The 13,537-nt window shown below is 46.1% G+C and overlaps 1 protein-coding gene across 1 annotated transcript in view; it reads right to left on the bottom strand.

Moving 5' to 3' along the window:
• Positions 1-967: 967 nt before the first annotated feature.
• Positions 968-13,537, bottom strand: part of LOC139415322 (kinesin-like protein KIF26B) — a 36,007-nt gene continuing 23,437 nt past the window's right edge. Inside the window, exons 12-15 of the mRNA XM_071163379.1 lie at positions 10,086-13,527; positions 3,665-3,834; positions 1,607-1,757; positions 968-1,236 (exon numbers count right to left, since the gene is read on the bottom strand). Coding sequence (XP_071019480.1) covers positions 1,037-1,236; positions 1,607-1,757; positions 3,665-3,834; positions 10,086-13,527 — 3,963 coding nt within the window. The 3' untranslated portion in view covers positions 968-1,036. The remainder of the gene's footprint in view (positions 1,237-1,606; positions 1,758-3,664; positions 3,835-10,085; positions 13,528-13,537) is intronic.

The raw sequence follows: 13,537 nt of genomic DNA, 5'->3' as shown, positions 1-13,537 counted from the left end.
ATTGTCACCCATCTACCAATCACTACCCTTCTTTACGAGGCTTTTGAAAAGCTTGCTGGACTTTGTAGTTGAATCTGTGCTTGAAATTAATACTTGACTGAGTGACCTTACAGATGTTGTATGTATGGGGGACAGAGGAAGGGGTAGTAAGTATCCTTACCTTGTGTGAGACGAAACAGCTCATAGGGCAGGACCCTATCTTCTGTTTCTATAGCGTGAGGCCACTGAGTTGGTACACAGGAAGGGGTAGTCATTAAAAAATCATGTCAATTCCTCTTTCGCACATAGTGTGTCCATGTATTTTATGTGATTTGTTGTGCCAAATTTGACTACTGAACTCATTTAGGCTTACCTAAACAAAGGGGGGGAATACTTATGCAACTATATTTCAGTTATTTAATTTGTATTCATTTGTAAACATTTGCACTTTTTTCTTTTCACTTTGACATTATGGATTATTTTGTGTAAATCAGTTAATTCCATTTCAATCCCACTTTGTAATGTAACAAAAGGTGGAATACAATTCAAGGGGGCGAATACTTCTGATACCCACTGTAACGGTGAATATTGACCTGTATCGTGTGTCAGAAGAACATGCACCATTCGGAGTGAGAGTGCTCTGTGGTATTCAGAGATGCTGATTCCACTCCCTCTTATTCAGGAGAAGTCAACACTGAGTGATACTTCTCACTACTGTTAGGGAGTTGAAATACGAATACCTGTGTATGTTTTCAAGTGGAATTCAGATAAGCATAAAAAGATGGTGGTATTCCATTAATGGCCTTCTCTCTCTCTCTCTCTCTCTCTCTCTCTCTCTCTCTCTCTCTCTCTCTCTCTCTCTCTCTCTCTCTCTCTCTCTCTCTCTCTCTCTCTCTCTCTCTCTCTCTCTCTCTCTCTCTCTCTCTCTCTCTCTCTCTCTCTCTCTCTCTCTCTCTCTCTCTCTCTCTCTCTCTCTCTCTCTGTACATCTCTTTTTCTCTTTCTTTGTAAATCTCTCTCTTTGTACATCTATTAACAACAATGGGAACAAAATTACACTAAATTCCCATGAATCCTTGCTGCTGTTCCGTCCGACGGCGTCTCCGCGCTTGCCGCCGCTTGGTGGCGACGTCGAAGCACGTGACCATCATGACGTTGGCCTTGCAGAGGTTGACCTTGCTCTCCAGCCTCGCCGTGACCACCTCTAACGCTTCCAGGTGTTCCAGGGAGTCAACCTCAAACGTCTGCCACAGGTCAACTACACAAACACAACACAGTGATCAGTGATGACTGGCCACCAAATTAGCATGATCAAAAACGGCCTATTTCAGCTAGCCATCATCTTAATATAACATGAACTACAGAGGCCTCTCAGGATCAACATTAGCCACACAACACCCTTACAAATACACCAGACAAGGACATGAGATAAGAGGAGAGGCAATCAGGGAAGGGAATATCTTATTATACCGGTTCTATGGCAATACGAAGACTTCATGCAATGGCTGCTATTGCATTGGTCAACAATGAAAAGATGATTGTTCACACCTTGTAGTGTAAGTCCAGTTGCTTAGAGAAATAAACTGACTAGTTAATGAATTGCTGATTACTCTATAGTAAACACTTACACTCTTGGTTCCATTTCCCTGGCTCCAGCATGAGATTCTGTTTGGCCAGCACCAGCTCTCTCTTCAGGCTGTTGTACTTGGCTCTCACCTCTTCGATCCTCTGCTGACGGTGCTCCAGGAACTTGAGTTTGGCACTGAAGCAGGCTATTCCCTGTTAACAACAACACAGCCAAGGACAATGAGAGCTTCAGCTACACATCCATTTACACAGAGAAGAGCCTCTTCAGAACAACAAGCCTCATATTATGGATGCAAGCCATTTTCTTAGGTTAGTTCATAGTGTATATGTATTGTATTTAAATACAAACGTATATACAAAAACATTTTTTTAATCGAGCACACAGCCATGCAATCTTCATAGACAAACGATAGCAGTAAAATGGCTCATACTGAAGAGCTCAGTGACTTTCGACGTGGCACCATCATAGGATGCCACCTTTCCAACAAGTCAATTTCTGCCCTGTTATTGTGAAGTGGAAACGTCTAGGAGCAATAACGGCTCAGCCGTAAAGTGGTAGGCCACACAAGCTCACAAAACGGGAGAGCCGAGTGCTGAACTGTGTAGCATGTAAAAATCATCTGTCCTTGGTTGCAACACTTACTACCGAGTTCCAAACTACCTCTGGAAGCAACGTCATAACAATAACTGTTCGTTGGAAGCTTCATTAAATGGGTTTCCATGGCCAAGCAGCCGCACACTAAGATCACAATGCACAACACCAAGCTTCAGCTGGAGTGGTGTAAAGCTCACCGCCATATGACTCTGGAGCAGTGGAAACGAGTTCTCTGGAGTGACGAATCACGCTTCATCATCTGCCAATCTGGGTTTGGTGGATGCCAGGAGAACGCTACCTGCCCGAATGCATAGTGCCAACTGTAATGTTTGGTGGAGGAAGAATAATGGTCTGGGGCTGTTTTTCAGTTTTTCCCTTAGTTCTAGTGAAGGGAAATCTTTTTTTTGTTTTTTTTCTTTTGAATTTTTACCCCTTTTTCTCCCCAATTTCGTGGTATCCAATTGTTGTAGTAGCTAGTCTCATCGCTACAACTCCCGTACGGGCTCGGGAGAGACGAATGTTGAACGTCCGATACACAACCCAACCAGCCGCACTGCTTCTTAACACAGCGCGCATCCAACCTGGAAGCCAGCCGCACCAATGTGTCGGAGGCTACACTGTGCACCTTGGTTAGCGCGCACTGCGCCCGGCTCGCCACAGGAGTCGCTGGTGCGCGATGAGACAAGGACATCCCTACCGACCAAGCCCTCCCTAACCCGGACGACGCTAGGCCAATTGTGCGTCGCCCCAAGGACCCCGGTCGCGGCCGGTTACGACAGAGCCTGGGCGCGAACCCAGGGACTCTGATGGCACAGCTGGCGCTGCAGTACAGCACTCTTAACCACTGCGCCACCCGGGAGACCCAGCGAAGGGAAATCTTAACGCTTACAATGACATTCTAGATGATACTGTGCTTCCAACTTTGTGGCAACTGATTGGGAAAGGCCCTTTCCTGTTTCAGCATGACAATGCCCCTGTGCACAAAGCAAGATCCATACAGAAATGGTTTGTCAATATCACTGTGGAATAACTTGACTGCATTACACAGAGCCCTGACCTCAACTCCATCGAACACCTTTGGGATGAATTGGAACACAGACTGTGCCCGACCTCACTAATGCTCTGTGGTTGAATGGAAGCAAGTCCCAACAGCATTGTTCCAGCATCTAGTGGAAAGCCTTCCCAGAAATGTAGAGGCTGTTATAGCAGCAATGGGGGGACCAACTCCATATTAATGCCCATGATTTTGGAATGAGATGTTCGACGAGCAGTTGTCCACATACTTTTGGTAATGTAGTGTATGTATGTATGTACTGCACATGGACTTTATACATGCAATGCATTGTATGCTTGCATTGTAAGTTTGCCATTGTTCTTGAGTTGTGTTTGGCTATTTATGTGTTTGTACACAAACTCAAGAATAGCTCTGATTTCTCCTGATGAACTAAACTAAACATGTATCCAAGCCTATCCTCAAACACCCACTGACATCTTGTCCCCTCACCTGTTTGCCTGCTCCTCCTCTCCTCTGCAGCCTATCCACGTCATCTATCTCATAGACCTTGATCTCGTAGGCCTCTGAGATGCCCCTGTCCACCCAGCGAGACCTGGGCCCACTGGCAGACCTCCTCAGAGATTGGGACATGTCATTGGACAGATGCCGCGGGTGTGAACCTACAGGTCAGATGAAATGGAATAAGATAGTGTAGAGTGGTGCAGAGCAGTGTAGTGTAGAGTAGATTAGTGTAGAGTAGTGTAGTGTAGTGTAGAGTAGAGTAGAGTAGAGTGGAGTAATTCAGAGCCAGGGAAGGCATGAGACTGTAATGAAACATTTTATCTTGTGAAGAGACAGCCTTGAAAATGTTAATCTTGTTTCAGTCATAAATTATCCTTGGTTCCTGCCTGTGCTTGGTAAAGATATGATGGGGGGGCAACATGACCCCCTCCTTTCGGATCATCTGGCAGAATGCCGAGAATATGTTCTATAAGTTAAGATAAGAGACGGTGCCAGACACATGCCAGCACCAACCCTATGAACTATGTCTATGTAACGTGTCTAACAGGACTGCCCCGGCAGAGCTCCTGATAGACCAATATGGTGCATCAAGTTGGTTGGAACCTCTCCAGTTAACTGTTAATAAACAATGATTCGTTTAAAATTGACTTTGAGTGTCCCTGTGTAGAATTTCCTTGGCAATTTGGCGTCAACGAACAGGATGATTGATTCTGCCTGCGTTGCTTTCCAGTGGGGGTCTGCTAGGAAAACCGCTGGCAAATTTTATGAAGTGCGAGGGAAATTCTCTCCTGACCAAAAGAGGATGAGACCCGCCCAGACCCTTACAGTGAGCTGCCCAGGAGGAGACACATCACCTGCAAACAATTGAGGGACTCAGCAACTGAAGTCAATTTAAATGAATTTGTATAAAAATAGGAAAGAATTATAATAAAACCAATTAAACTAAACATAAAAATGGAGGAAGGTACCCCCAGTCCTAAGTCAAGTAATAGCACAAAGTGGATGTGAGTTGTGTGAGTGTAGTGAATGCGGATGTGAGTTGTGTGAGTGTAGTGAATGTGGATGTGAGTTGTGTGAGTGTAGTGAATGTGGATGTGAGTTGTGTGAGTGTAGTGAATGCGGATGTGAGTTGTGTGAGTGTAGTGAATGCGGATGTGAAAGTTTTATGAGTGTGGAAAGTATTAAGCTGATTGAAACTGGGATAATAACAAGATTGAAATTTGGATATTAAGAAATATTATTGGATTTGTAGCCTTAAGTTTAGTTAACAGAAAATCATGTTCAACATTCATTGGTTCTATTTATAGTTTTATTGGTTAGGGATAAGTCAAGTCTCGTACCTTTACCAAAAGTCTGAGACTTTATTTCTCAGACCCTTTAGACCAGGGGTGTCAAAGTCAAATGGACGGAGGGCCAAATAAAAAAATCAGCTACAAGACGAGGGCCGGACTGTTCGAATGTTCATTGAAAAATTTTTAAATGACGCATATAGTCTAGTGAACCTAATTGAACCTACTGAAAACCTAACAAATATATTACAATATGATCAGATAAATAAAGCAATATTTTCTTATGGCTCTGTCAGTAATCTTTAATTTTCAACAGACACAAAAGACAAATTTCCTTTATATAAATATCCCCATAACATGAACATTAAATGAAAGAAACCGGTATTCAAGGCACCATCAGTAGACTATATTTTCTATTTTAGCAAAAGTGGGCTAAATTTACTTCAAAGAAAAAACAATAATAGCAATTTTCTATCATCCACTCAACTGAAATATTTTTAAAATATAATTGGATTGAAATACAAAAAAATAAAGTGCAAAAATCTATTAATCAAAAACAACACTTTGTTTAAGGAGAAGTAACATGCAGTGAAAACAAATATTAAATTTTAACTTTTAAACTTGAACTGAGTAAAAACTCAAAATATGTGATTGCACAGTAATGTTCACTTGTTTGAGGTTGAGGGTGATACTTGGTGGTGTCCCATCTTTTCCACAAGTTCATCAATGTTCGGGGTAAGGCTCTGAGCTGAAGAAATCCTCAGAATTGAGTGGAGGTGTTCAGCAGTAAGTCGACTTCTGTGTGATGTTTTGTTCAGGTTCATCAAAGAAAACAGTTGTTCACACAGGTATGTGCTGCCAAACATAGACAACGTTTGAGCAGCCTGGATGCGCAGCTGGGGCATTGTGCCGGGGAGGAAACGGGCGAACTCCGCAGCACCCACTGCCGCATATTTTGCCCTCAGTGCATCATTGCATTGGAGGTCAATCAACTCCATTTGGAGGTTTGGTGGTGAGCTTTCCACGTCAACAGCAAATGGGTTACCGAGCAGTTCCAACCTGCTTTTTTGTGCTTCAAAGTCAGCAAATCGGCGTCGAAAGTCAGCGGCAAGCATACCTATTTTATCAGCCAACTGTGTGCTCGGGAACGCACTGGTAGAGAGCTTCTCTTTCATGGTCTGGCAGCTGGGAAAGTGGCTCAAATTTTCTTTCCGCATCTGCGTCTCCCACAGAGTCAGTTTGGTTTTAAATGCCTTCACTGTACTGTACATATCAGAGATGACACGATCCCGACCCTGCAGCTGCAAGTTTATTGCATTCAGATGACTCGTAATGTCACACAGAAAAGCCATTTCACACAGAAACATTTCGTCTCGGAGTTGTGTTGTGTCTTTCCCTTTGCTGTCCAAGAACAGACAAATCTCCTCACGAAGCTCTAAACATCTTTGAAGCACCTTTCCCTGGCTTAGCCATCGCACCTCTGTGTGATAAGGCAAATCACCATGCTCCGTTTCTAACTCCGTCAGAAATGCCTTGAACTGGCGGTGATTCAAACCTTTGGCTCTGATAAAGTTAACTGTGCGCGTGATGATGCTCATTACATGCTCCATTTTCAAGGCTTTACCGCACAACGCTTCCTGGTGTATGATACAATGATAAGCTGTCAGCTCACCTGTCGCGTTTTCCTCTTGCATCTTTTCCCGTATCTTCGCCACCAGTCCGCTCCTGTGTCCACACATCGCAGGTGCTCCGTCGGTTGTCAAACCCACGAGTTTTTCCCAAGGCAGCTCCATCTCATTTACACATCTTGACACCTCTTCATACAAATCATGCCCCGTAGTTGTGCCATGCATAGGACGTAAAGCCAAAAACTCCTCTGTCACGCTTAGGTTGGAGTCCACTCCGCGGATGAAAATTGACAACTGGGCAATGTCAGAAATGTCGGTGCTCTCATCCACAGCCAAGGAATATGCAATAAAATCTTTTCCCTTTTTCACAAGCTGCTCTTTTAGATTGATGGACAACTGGTCTACTCTCTCGGCAATGGTGTTTCTGCTCAGACTCACATTTAAAAAGAGTTGCCTTTTTTCTGGGCAAACTTCGTCACAAACTTTAATCATGCAGTTTTTGATGAAATCCCCCTCCGTAAATGGCCGGGCTGATTTAGCGATCTCTTCTGCCAAAATAAAACTGGCCTTGACAGTTGCGTCCGCGTGTGTGTCCGCGTGTTTCGTTTCATAATGTCGTCTCAGATTATACTCTTTCAGTACCGCCACACTTTCTCCACACAGAAGACACACAGGTTTTCCAGCTACCTTCGTGAACATATACTCCGACTCCCACCTTGTTTGAAACCCCCGGTTCTCAGTATCCACCTTCCGTTTTGCCATTTTTGATGGGTATCTGAAAGTTAATTTTACTGTGATGCTGACGACTGCTGTGCCAATAAATATTGAAATGAAGCAGCCTACTGCTCGGTGCGTCACCTTTGCATTGTGGGAAATGTAGTATTGGTGCGTGTAAAAGATCTGCGGGCTGCCGGCTTGCTGCGGGCCGGTTCTAATAATAAATCAAGATCATCCCAGGGGCCGTAAAAAACCTTCTTGCGGGCCGGATGTGGCCCGCGGGCCTTGACTCTGACATATGTGCTTTAGACAGTCATACAATGCTTTAACCTTATCTTAGTCAAATGATCCATAAAGGGACCACTCTGAATATTTCTCAGAATAGTTTTTACAACATTTACTTACGTGTGGGTGTGCAAGTCGTATATTTGTATTATTTTTCTCCATTGTTACTTTATCAAATATCTAGTAACTGTCACGACTCCTACCGAAGCTGGCTCCCCTTCCCGTTCGGGTGGCGCTCGGCGGTCGTTGTCACCGGCCTACTAGCTGCCCCTGATCTTTTCCTCCCCCTCCTTGTCTGTTTATTAGTTACACCTGTTGTTAATACGGTTTATTAGTTGGGCTTTATTATCCAGCCGGCCCGCCTGCTGTATGTCACGGTTGTCCGTGTACGTGAGCTGTTTTTTGGAACTGTTTAGTTCCCGTGTGTTTTGGGGCATTTGTTTTGAGTGGCGTCTGTTTTCACCTGGTCGGTGTATAAAGAAGTAGCCTACTCTGAACTCTCTGTCTCTTGCGTCTGACTCCTTCCTCCACTACACCCCGGGCATTACAGTAACCCATTAAACTCTTCATTACTTTATCTCTAGTAATCCATTATACTTTTCTTCACCAATTCCTCCTTTAGACTAGTCTTCTAATCATACAGATGTTTAGATATTTACACCAGATGTTCTATTTAACAGCACATTAGGGAATGGTACTTTCTCCTTTCATATCTCTCACATGCACAAATTCCCTATTCAATACAGATCATCATAAATGCCTACAGACCTCCACACCACTCATGTGCATGTTCAACGGCTCTAAATAACACCTTGTGCTATTATCAGTGGTTCTCAGACCACGTAGACTATCGTTACACACGTGCTATTCTAAAGGACAGTGGCGGCTCAGGTGAGAGAAATCGGGACATTATCAAGGGCGGCTTCAGGTGAGAGAAATCGGGACATTATCAAGGGCGGCTTCAGGTGAGAGAAATCGGGACATTATCAAGGGCGGCTTCAGGTGAGAGAAATCGGGACATTATCAAGGGGCCAGCCAAATGCTAGACCGAGAGTGCCGGGGGGGAGGGGGGTGGTCAACCATGCCAGTAATTGATTTAGGCTTACCCAAAATGGTTTATTTGGGGTATCAGGATGATTGTGGAGGTCTGCACACTGCGGAATTTAGAATACTTTAGACTAGAAATGCATTGAGATACTGATATGTCATTAACATGCCACTCGCCACAAAAGCTCCAGCTGAAATGTTATTTCCAGAATCCATAAATGAAATTGTGTAATGAAGCATGTGGAACTGTATGAAGCGAAGGTCTTAAGCCATGGTTTTGAAAGTTGGATTGTACAACCCAGAATGGAGGGTTTGAAAGTGTCCGTGTTTTTATGCGTTGATTTTGTTTACTTACTACTTTGATTGTAGATTTTAGCTTTAGTATGATGATTATGAAATAAATTAGATTCACTCCCGTTAATTTAAGTATAACCTTTATTTTGATTTTGTTACAATGATGCATTTTGATATAGAAGCTTAAATCTAATGCTTACCTTAAAATGTAATGATTATTAAGAGGATGGAACATTTTATCTTGTGAAGAGACAGCCTTGAAAATGTTAATCTTGTTTTAGTGTCATAAATAATCCCCGGTTCCTGCCTTTGCTTGGTAAAGATATGAAGGGTTGGCGACATGATCCCCTCCTCAGGACCATCTGGCAGAACACCAAGACTATGTTCTATAAGTTAAGTTAGGAGATGGTGCCAGAAACATGCCAGAACCAACCCTATGAACTATAACTATGTAACTTGTCTGTAACCAGTACATAAGAGATCTAACGGGACTGCCCTGGCAGAGCTCCTGACAGAAGTTCACTATGGTGCATCAAGTTTGTTGGAACTTCTCCAGTTTACTCTTCTCCAGACCTCCCTGTTAATGAACAATTATTAATTTAAGATTGACTTTGAGTGTCCCTGTGTAGAATTTCCACGACAAGACAAATACAAGCCCCACTAATATCAAGACTATTTTTACTTGACAATTCAAGCACTTTTCTCCTTGGGCTCATTTATTAATGATGTGACCTAGATAAAGTCTTTGGAGGCAAATAAGAGGACAGGAAATGCAATGAATAGTAATCTGTGCAATACCAATGAATTACATAAAAAGCCAATATTACTGTACAATGCATTACAATTTGTGAAAATGCACGTCGCACACATAGCTGTTCCTCACTTCATTGCACATCTGTGTTTTTTTTGTTGTTAACAGAGAAGACTTTGTTCACCAAATCCACAGAGCACATTCCTGCTATTTTAACACAACACAAAATGCAAAGCAGGAAACATGAATCACACACTTGTAACTACAGCGACTTACAATATGACCAGCGGGTAAAACTGGTTCAAATGCAGTCATTACCAGGTCATTTCAACCAGTTTTGTCCAGTTTTGCTCGCTGGCTGTGCATTCAATTAAGGAATTACCCAGATCAGATCTTACCGTTGCTGCTCCTCCTTTTGGGGTTCCTCTCACTTCGGGCCACACTGATCATAGAACAGCTCTTATTGCTGATAGAGTCTCTGTTGGAGGTAATGCTCCCTGTGGCTTCGCTTTCCCTAACCATGCTCTCATAGCCACTGCTCACCACGCTGTTCCTATTGGTCAATAACGCTGTCTTACCCATGGCCGGGGGCAGCTCCCCACTCAACACACTAGTGACATCACTGGCGTGCCCGCTGAGGTGGTTGGGCCTGCGAGGCGCTGTTACCCTGGCATAGGGTGAGGGTACAGGGTGAACAGGATGAACCTCTCCCATGGATCTACAGGCAGCTCCAGCCGCTGCTGCCATCTTGTCTAGAACTAGTCCTCCGGAGGCCCCGCCAGAGGGGTAGGGCTCTCTGCCGATCTGGAGGAGCTCTGAGATGCGGCCGTTGATTACCCGGACGGGGGACTTTGCTATGAGGCGTGGTGGTAGGGTCTGGGGCGAGGGGGTCTGGTTTCGGCTTAGAGACTGGGTGGACCAGGGTGGACCATGCTCAGGTCTCTTCCCATCAGGGGAAAGACTGGCGCTCCTGTTGATGGACTGACGGAACGCCTTGGGAGAGAAGCTGAGGTTCTTGGTACTGGGGATGGGGATGGATATCCGCCGGACCTTAGGGCTGGTCATCATCAGTTTCCCCACCGCGGAGAGCTTAGATCGGCTGGTTCTAGGAGACTGGAGGGCTGTGGAGGTGGTGGTGTTGGGCTCAGTTATAAAGGTTGACCTGTTGGTTTTGGGAGAATGGGCTGTGTAGGAGGTGTCAGTCAAGGGAATGGACCTAGGGGCCCTCCTGGGGCTCCTGCTGGCCCGGGGTAGGGTGGATTGGCTGGACTCCCCTTCCCAACTCCCTTTGGAGCCCTTGGAGCTCCCCATGGAGCTCACAGAGGATAGGCTACTGCCTCGGTCCAGAGTGTGGAACTCCAGTGGTATTCTACCTAAAGAGTTGGTCCTGCTTGCCAACTGCTCTAGTTTAGCACTGAAGAGTCTACTGCTTTCCTCTATGGGAGATTCCAGCTTGCCGCTATCATGTCTAACACTCCGAGTGGATGGCTTGGGCTCCAATGGTGAACTACTGGCTGTGCTGAGAGGACTGTTACTAGTTCTCTGTATCTGCTGCTGCTCCAGGCTGTACTTCCGAGCTGGTGAGAAGGGGAGAGGGAGGCTCTCCCTGGCACAGGAGAAGATCCCCTGCCTGGCTGAGGATGGCCTCCTCTCCAGGGTCACCCAGGGACTACCAGGGGTGGATGATGTAACGTCTGGGGCTTTATCTTTATACTCCTCGCTCATTACATAGCTCTCCTGCTTGTTGATATTATGCCAGCCTCTTGGTAGACTGGCTGTTTTGTGGTGGGTAGCTGCAAGGTAACCAGGGATACAGTTCTCTGGTGTATTCCTGCTCCTTTCACCACTGTCCCCTGGTGTCTTTGGAGTAATTAGGGAAGATGGAACAGGTAAGACCCGGTCATAACAGGTTAGGGAACAGGTGGTGAACTCCCCTCCCCTGGGATAGCTCCTTTTTGCTTGGTTACCACTCCTCCCTCTGGCCCTATTCTCTAATGACATCATCTCATAGCAACCGGTCTCTTCCCAGGCATGTGTGTCACATGATGCAACACTATTAGTTTCACCTGGGAAAGGCATCAAAACGCTCTCGTTGGTATTCTTCTCGTGATTCCTCTCAGTAATATAGAACGCACCTTCTGTCTTCATCGCCGTTTTACTTCCTGAACCTTTTAGATGATCTTTCTTCTCGGGTTCAGCATAAGCATCTGCTCGCGTGAAATGGGTGTTAGAAACCCCTCGGCGATGACGAGACCCCTCCGCATCACTACTCCTACTGAGGTCAGCGAGCGAGGGGTTTATAAAGGAGGGCAAGACCTGGTTCTCCACCCTGGAGAGAGAAGACATGGCTTTGGGTTTGGTGTTGACTTCCACAGCCATGATCTTAGTGGTAGTAGCAGGGTCCATGGCCTTGATAGTGGAACCTGTAGAATCTTCACTAATGTTATTGATAATCCTGATGGGAAGGGAACCCAGTACTGACCCTGAAGAAGCCTGGCCAGAGGAGGAGTGGGCATCCCTGATCCTGATGATGTTCCCTGCCCGGCCTCCTCTCTCCAGCGCCCCGCTGATGGTAACCTCCTCCACCATGGTGAACACCAGCTCATCCTGACCCATCTGGTCCAACGGCTGCTGGACCATGACCGTGATGGTGGCCTTTATCTCCTTCAGGTCCGACTCTGTAGTAGGCAGCTTGGAAAGCTGGGGAAGGATAATCTCTCCTAGGGGAACACTGGTAGCCAAGGAGGAGGTGGTGGAGGGCGAGGGGGAGAGGAGGGATGGAGAGACAGAGGGGGATATCGGAGTGCTCTTGCCCGCTGGAGAGGTCCTGGTCTGGTGTTGCAGCAAGCCAGACCTCCCTGGGTATCCAGCTGGCTCCAGAGGCAGGGGAAAAAGAGACAGAGGAGGATGAGAGCTTGGCACCGGGCTGATCTGAGTGTAGATGTCACTGTGCTGCGGAAGAAAGCTGTACTCAGGGGGGTTGCCTTGGTTCTGGCAGGCTGGATGTATACTGATAGAGCCACAGGGGTTTGGTTGGTCCTCTTTGGAGCTGGCTGCACTTCCCTCCTCACAGTCATACAGACCAGAGTCCTCTCTCTGAAAACTGTCGACCGGAAGACTGCCATCTGTCACCAGGCTCTCTTTCTCGCCCACAATGGAAAGCTCACACCACTTCACCTTCATATTCAGTAGTTTCAAGAAGGAGGTATTCTCCACAGTCTCAGTTCTGCCTGAGCCATCTTGGGGGACTGGAGGGGACTCGGTCATGGCAGAAGGTTCTTTTAACGATGACTTGGTAACTGTTTCGCTGCCGTCGATGCACCCGAGTCGCTCTTGCAGCTCTGCGAAAGTGTCACACTTAAGACTTAAGTTCCTCTCACATTGGCCCACTTCTGCTGTATTCTGAGGAAGTTGTTCTTGGATGATGCTCTCATTCTTCTTCTTCTCTCCCTGCAGTCTGGGCATGATGTTTAGAAGGTGCTGCAATAGCTCTTTCTTTAGAGCAGAAAGCTCAGCATCCTCCGATTCCGCTTCAGCCTTATTCTGGTGTAGAGAGTGGATAATGGGGGTAAACTCCGGCTGGCCCTGGCCCTGCTGGGTCAGCTCCGCACTGGGCTGCTGGACCGAGCCATCGGGGTTGACGTGGATGACCGTGTCACAGCACTGGTTGCTGCTGGAGTGGTCATCCAGCAGGCCGCCACCGAGCCTGAGCTGGGGCAGGTCACTGAGGTCAGAGTCCACAGCATTGGTAGAGTGAAACGCTCTGAGAGAGAAGGGACTACTCCCTCCACTCCTCTCTCTAGTCAGACTTCTACCACTGGGAGAGCAGGATGTTGAATGCTGAGACAGA

The sequence above is a fragment of the Oncorhynchus clarkii genome, chromosome 8 (assembly GCF_045791955.1).
Source record: "Oncorhynchus clarkii lewisi isolate Uvic-CL-2024 chromosome 8, UVic_Ocla_1.0, whole genome shotgun sequence".
Taxonomy (NCBI): domain Eukaryota; kingdom Metazoa; phylum Chordata; class Actinopteri; order Salmoniformes; family Salmonidae; genus Oncorhynchus; species Oncorhynchus clarkii.
The sequence above is the reverse complement of the archived record's forward strand: the minus strand, read 5'-3'. Positions and strand labels throughout refer to the sequence as shown.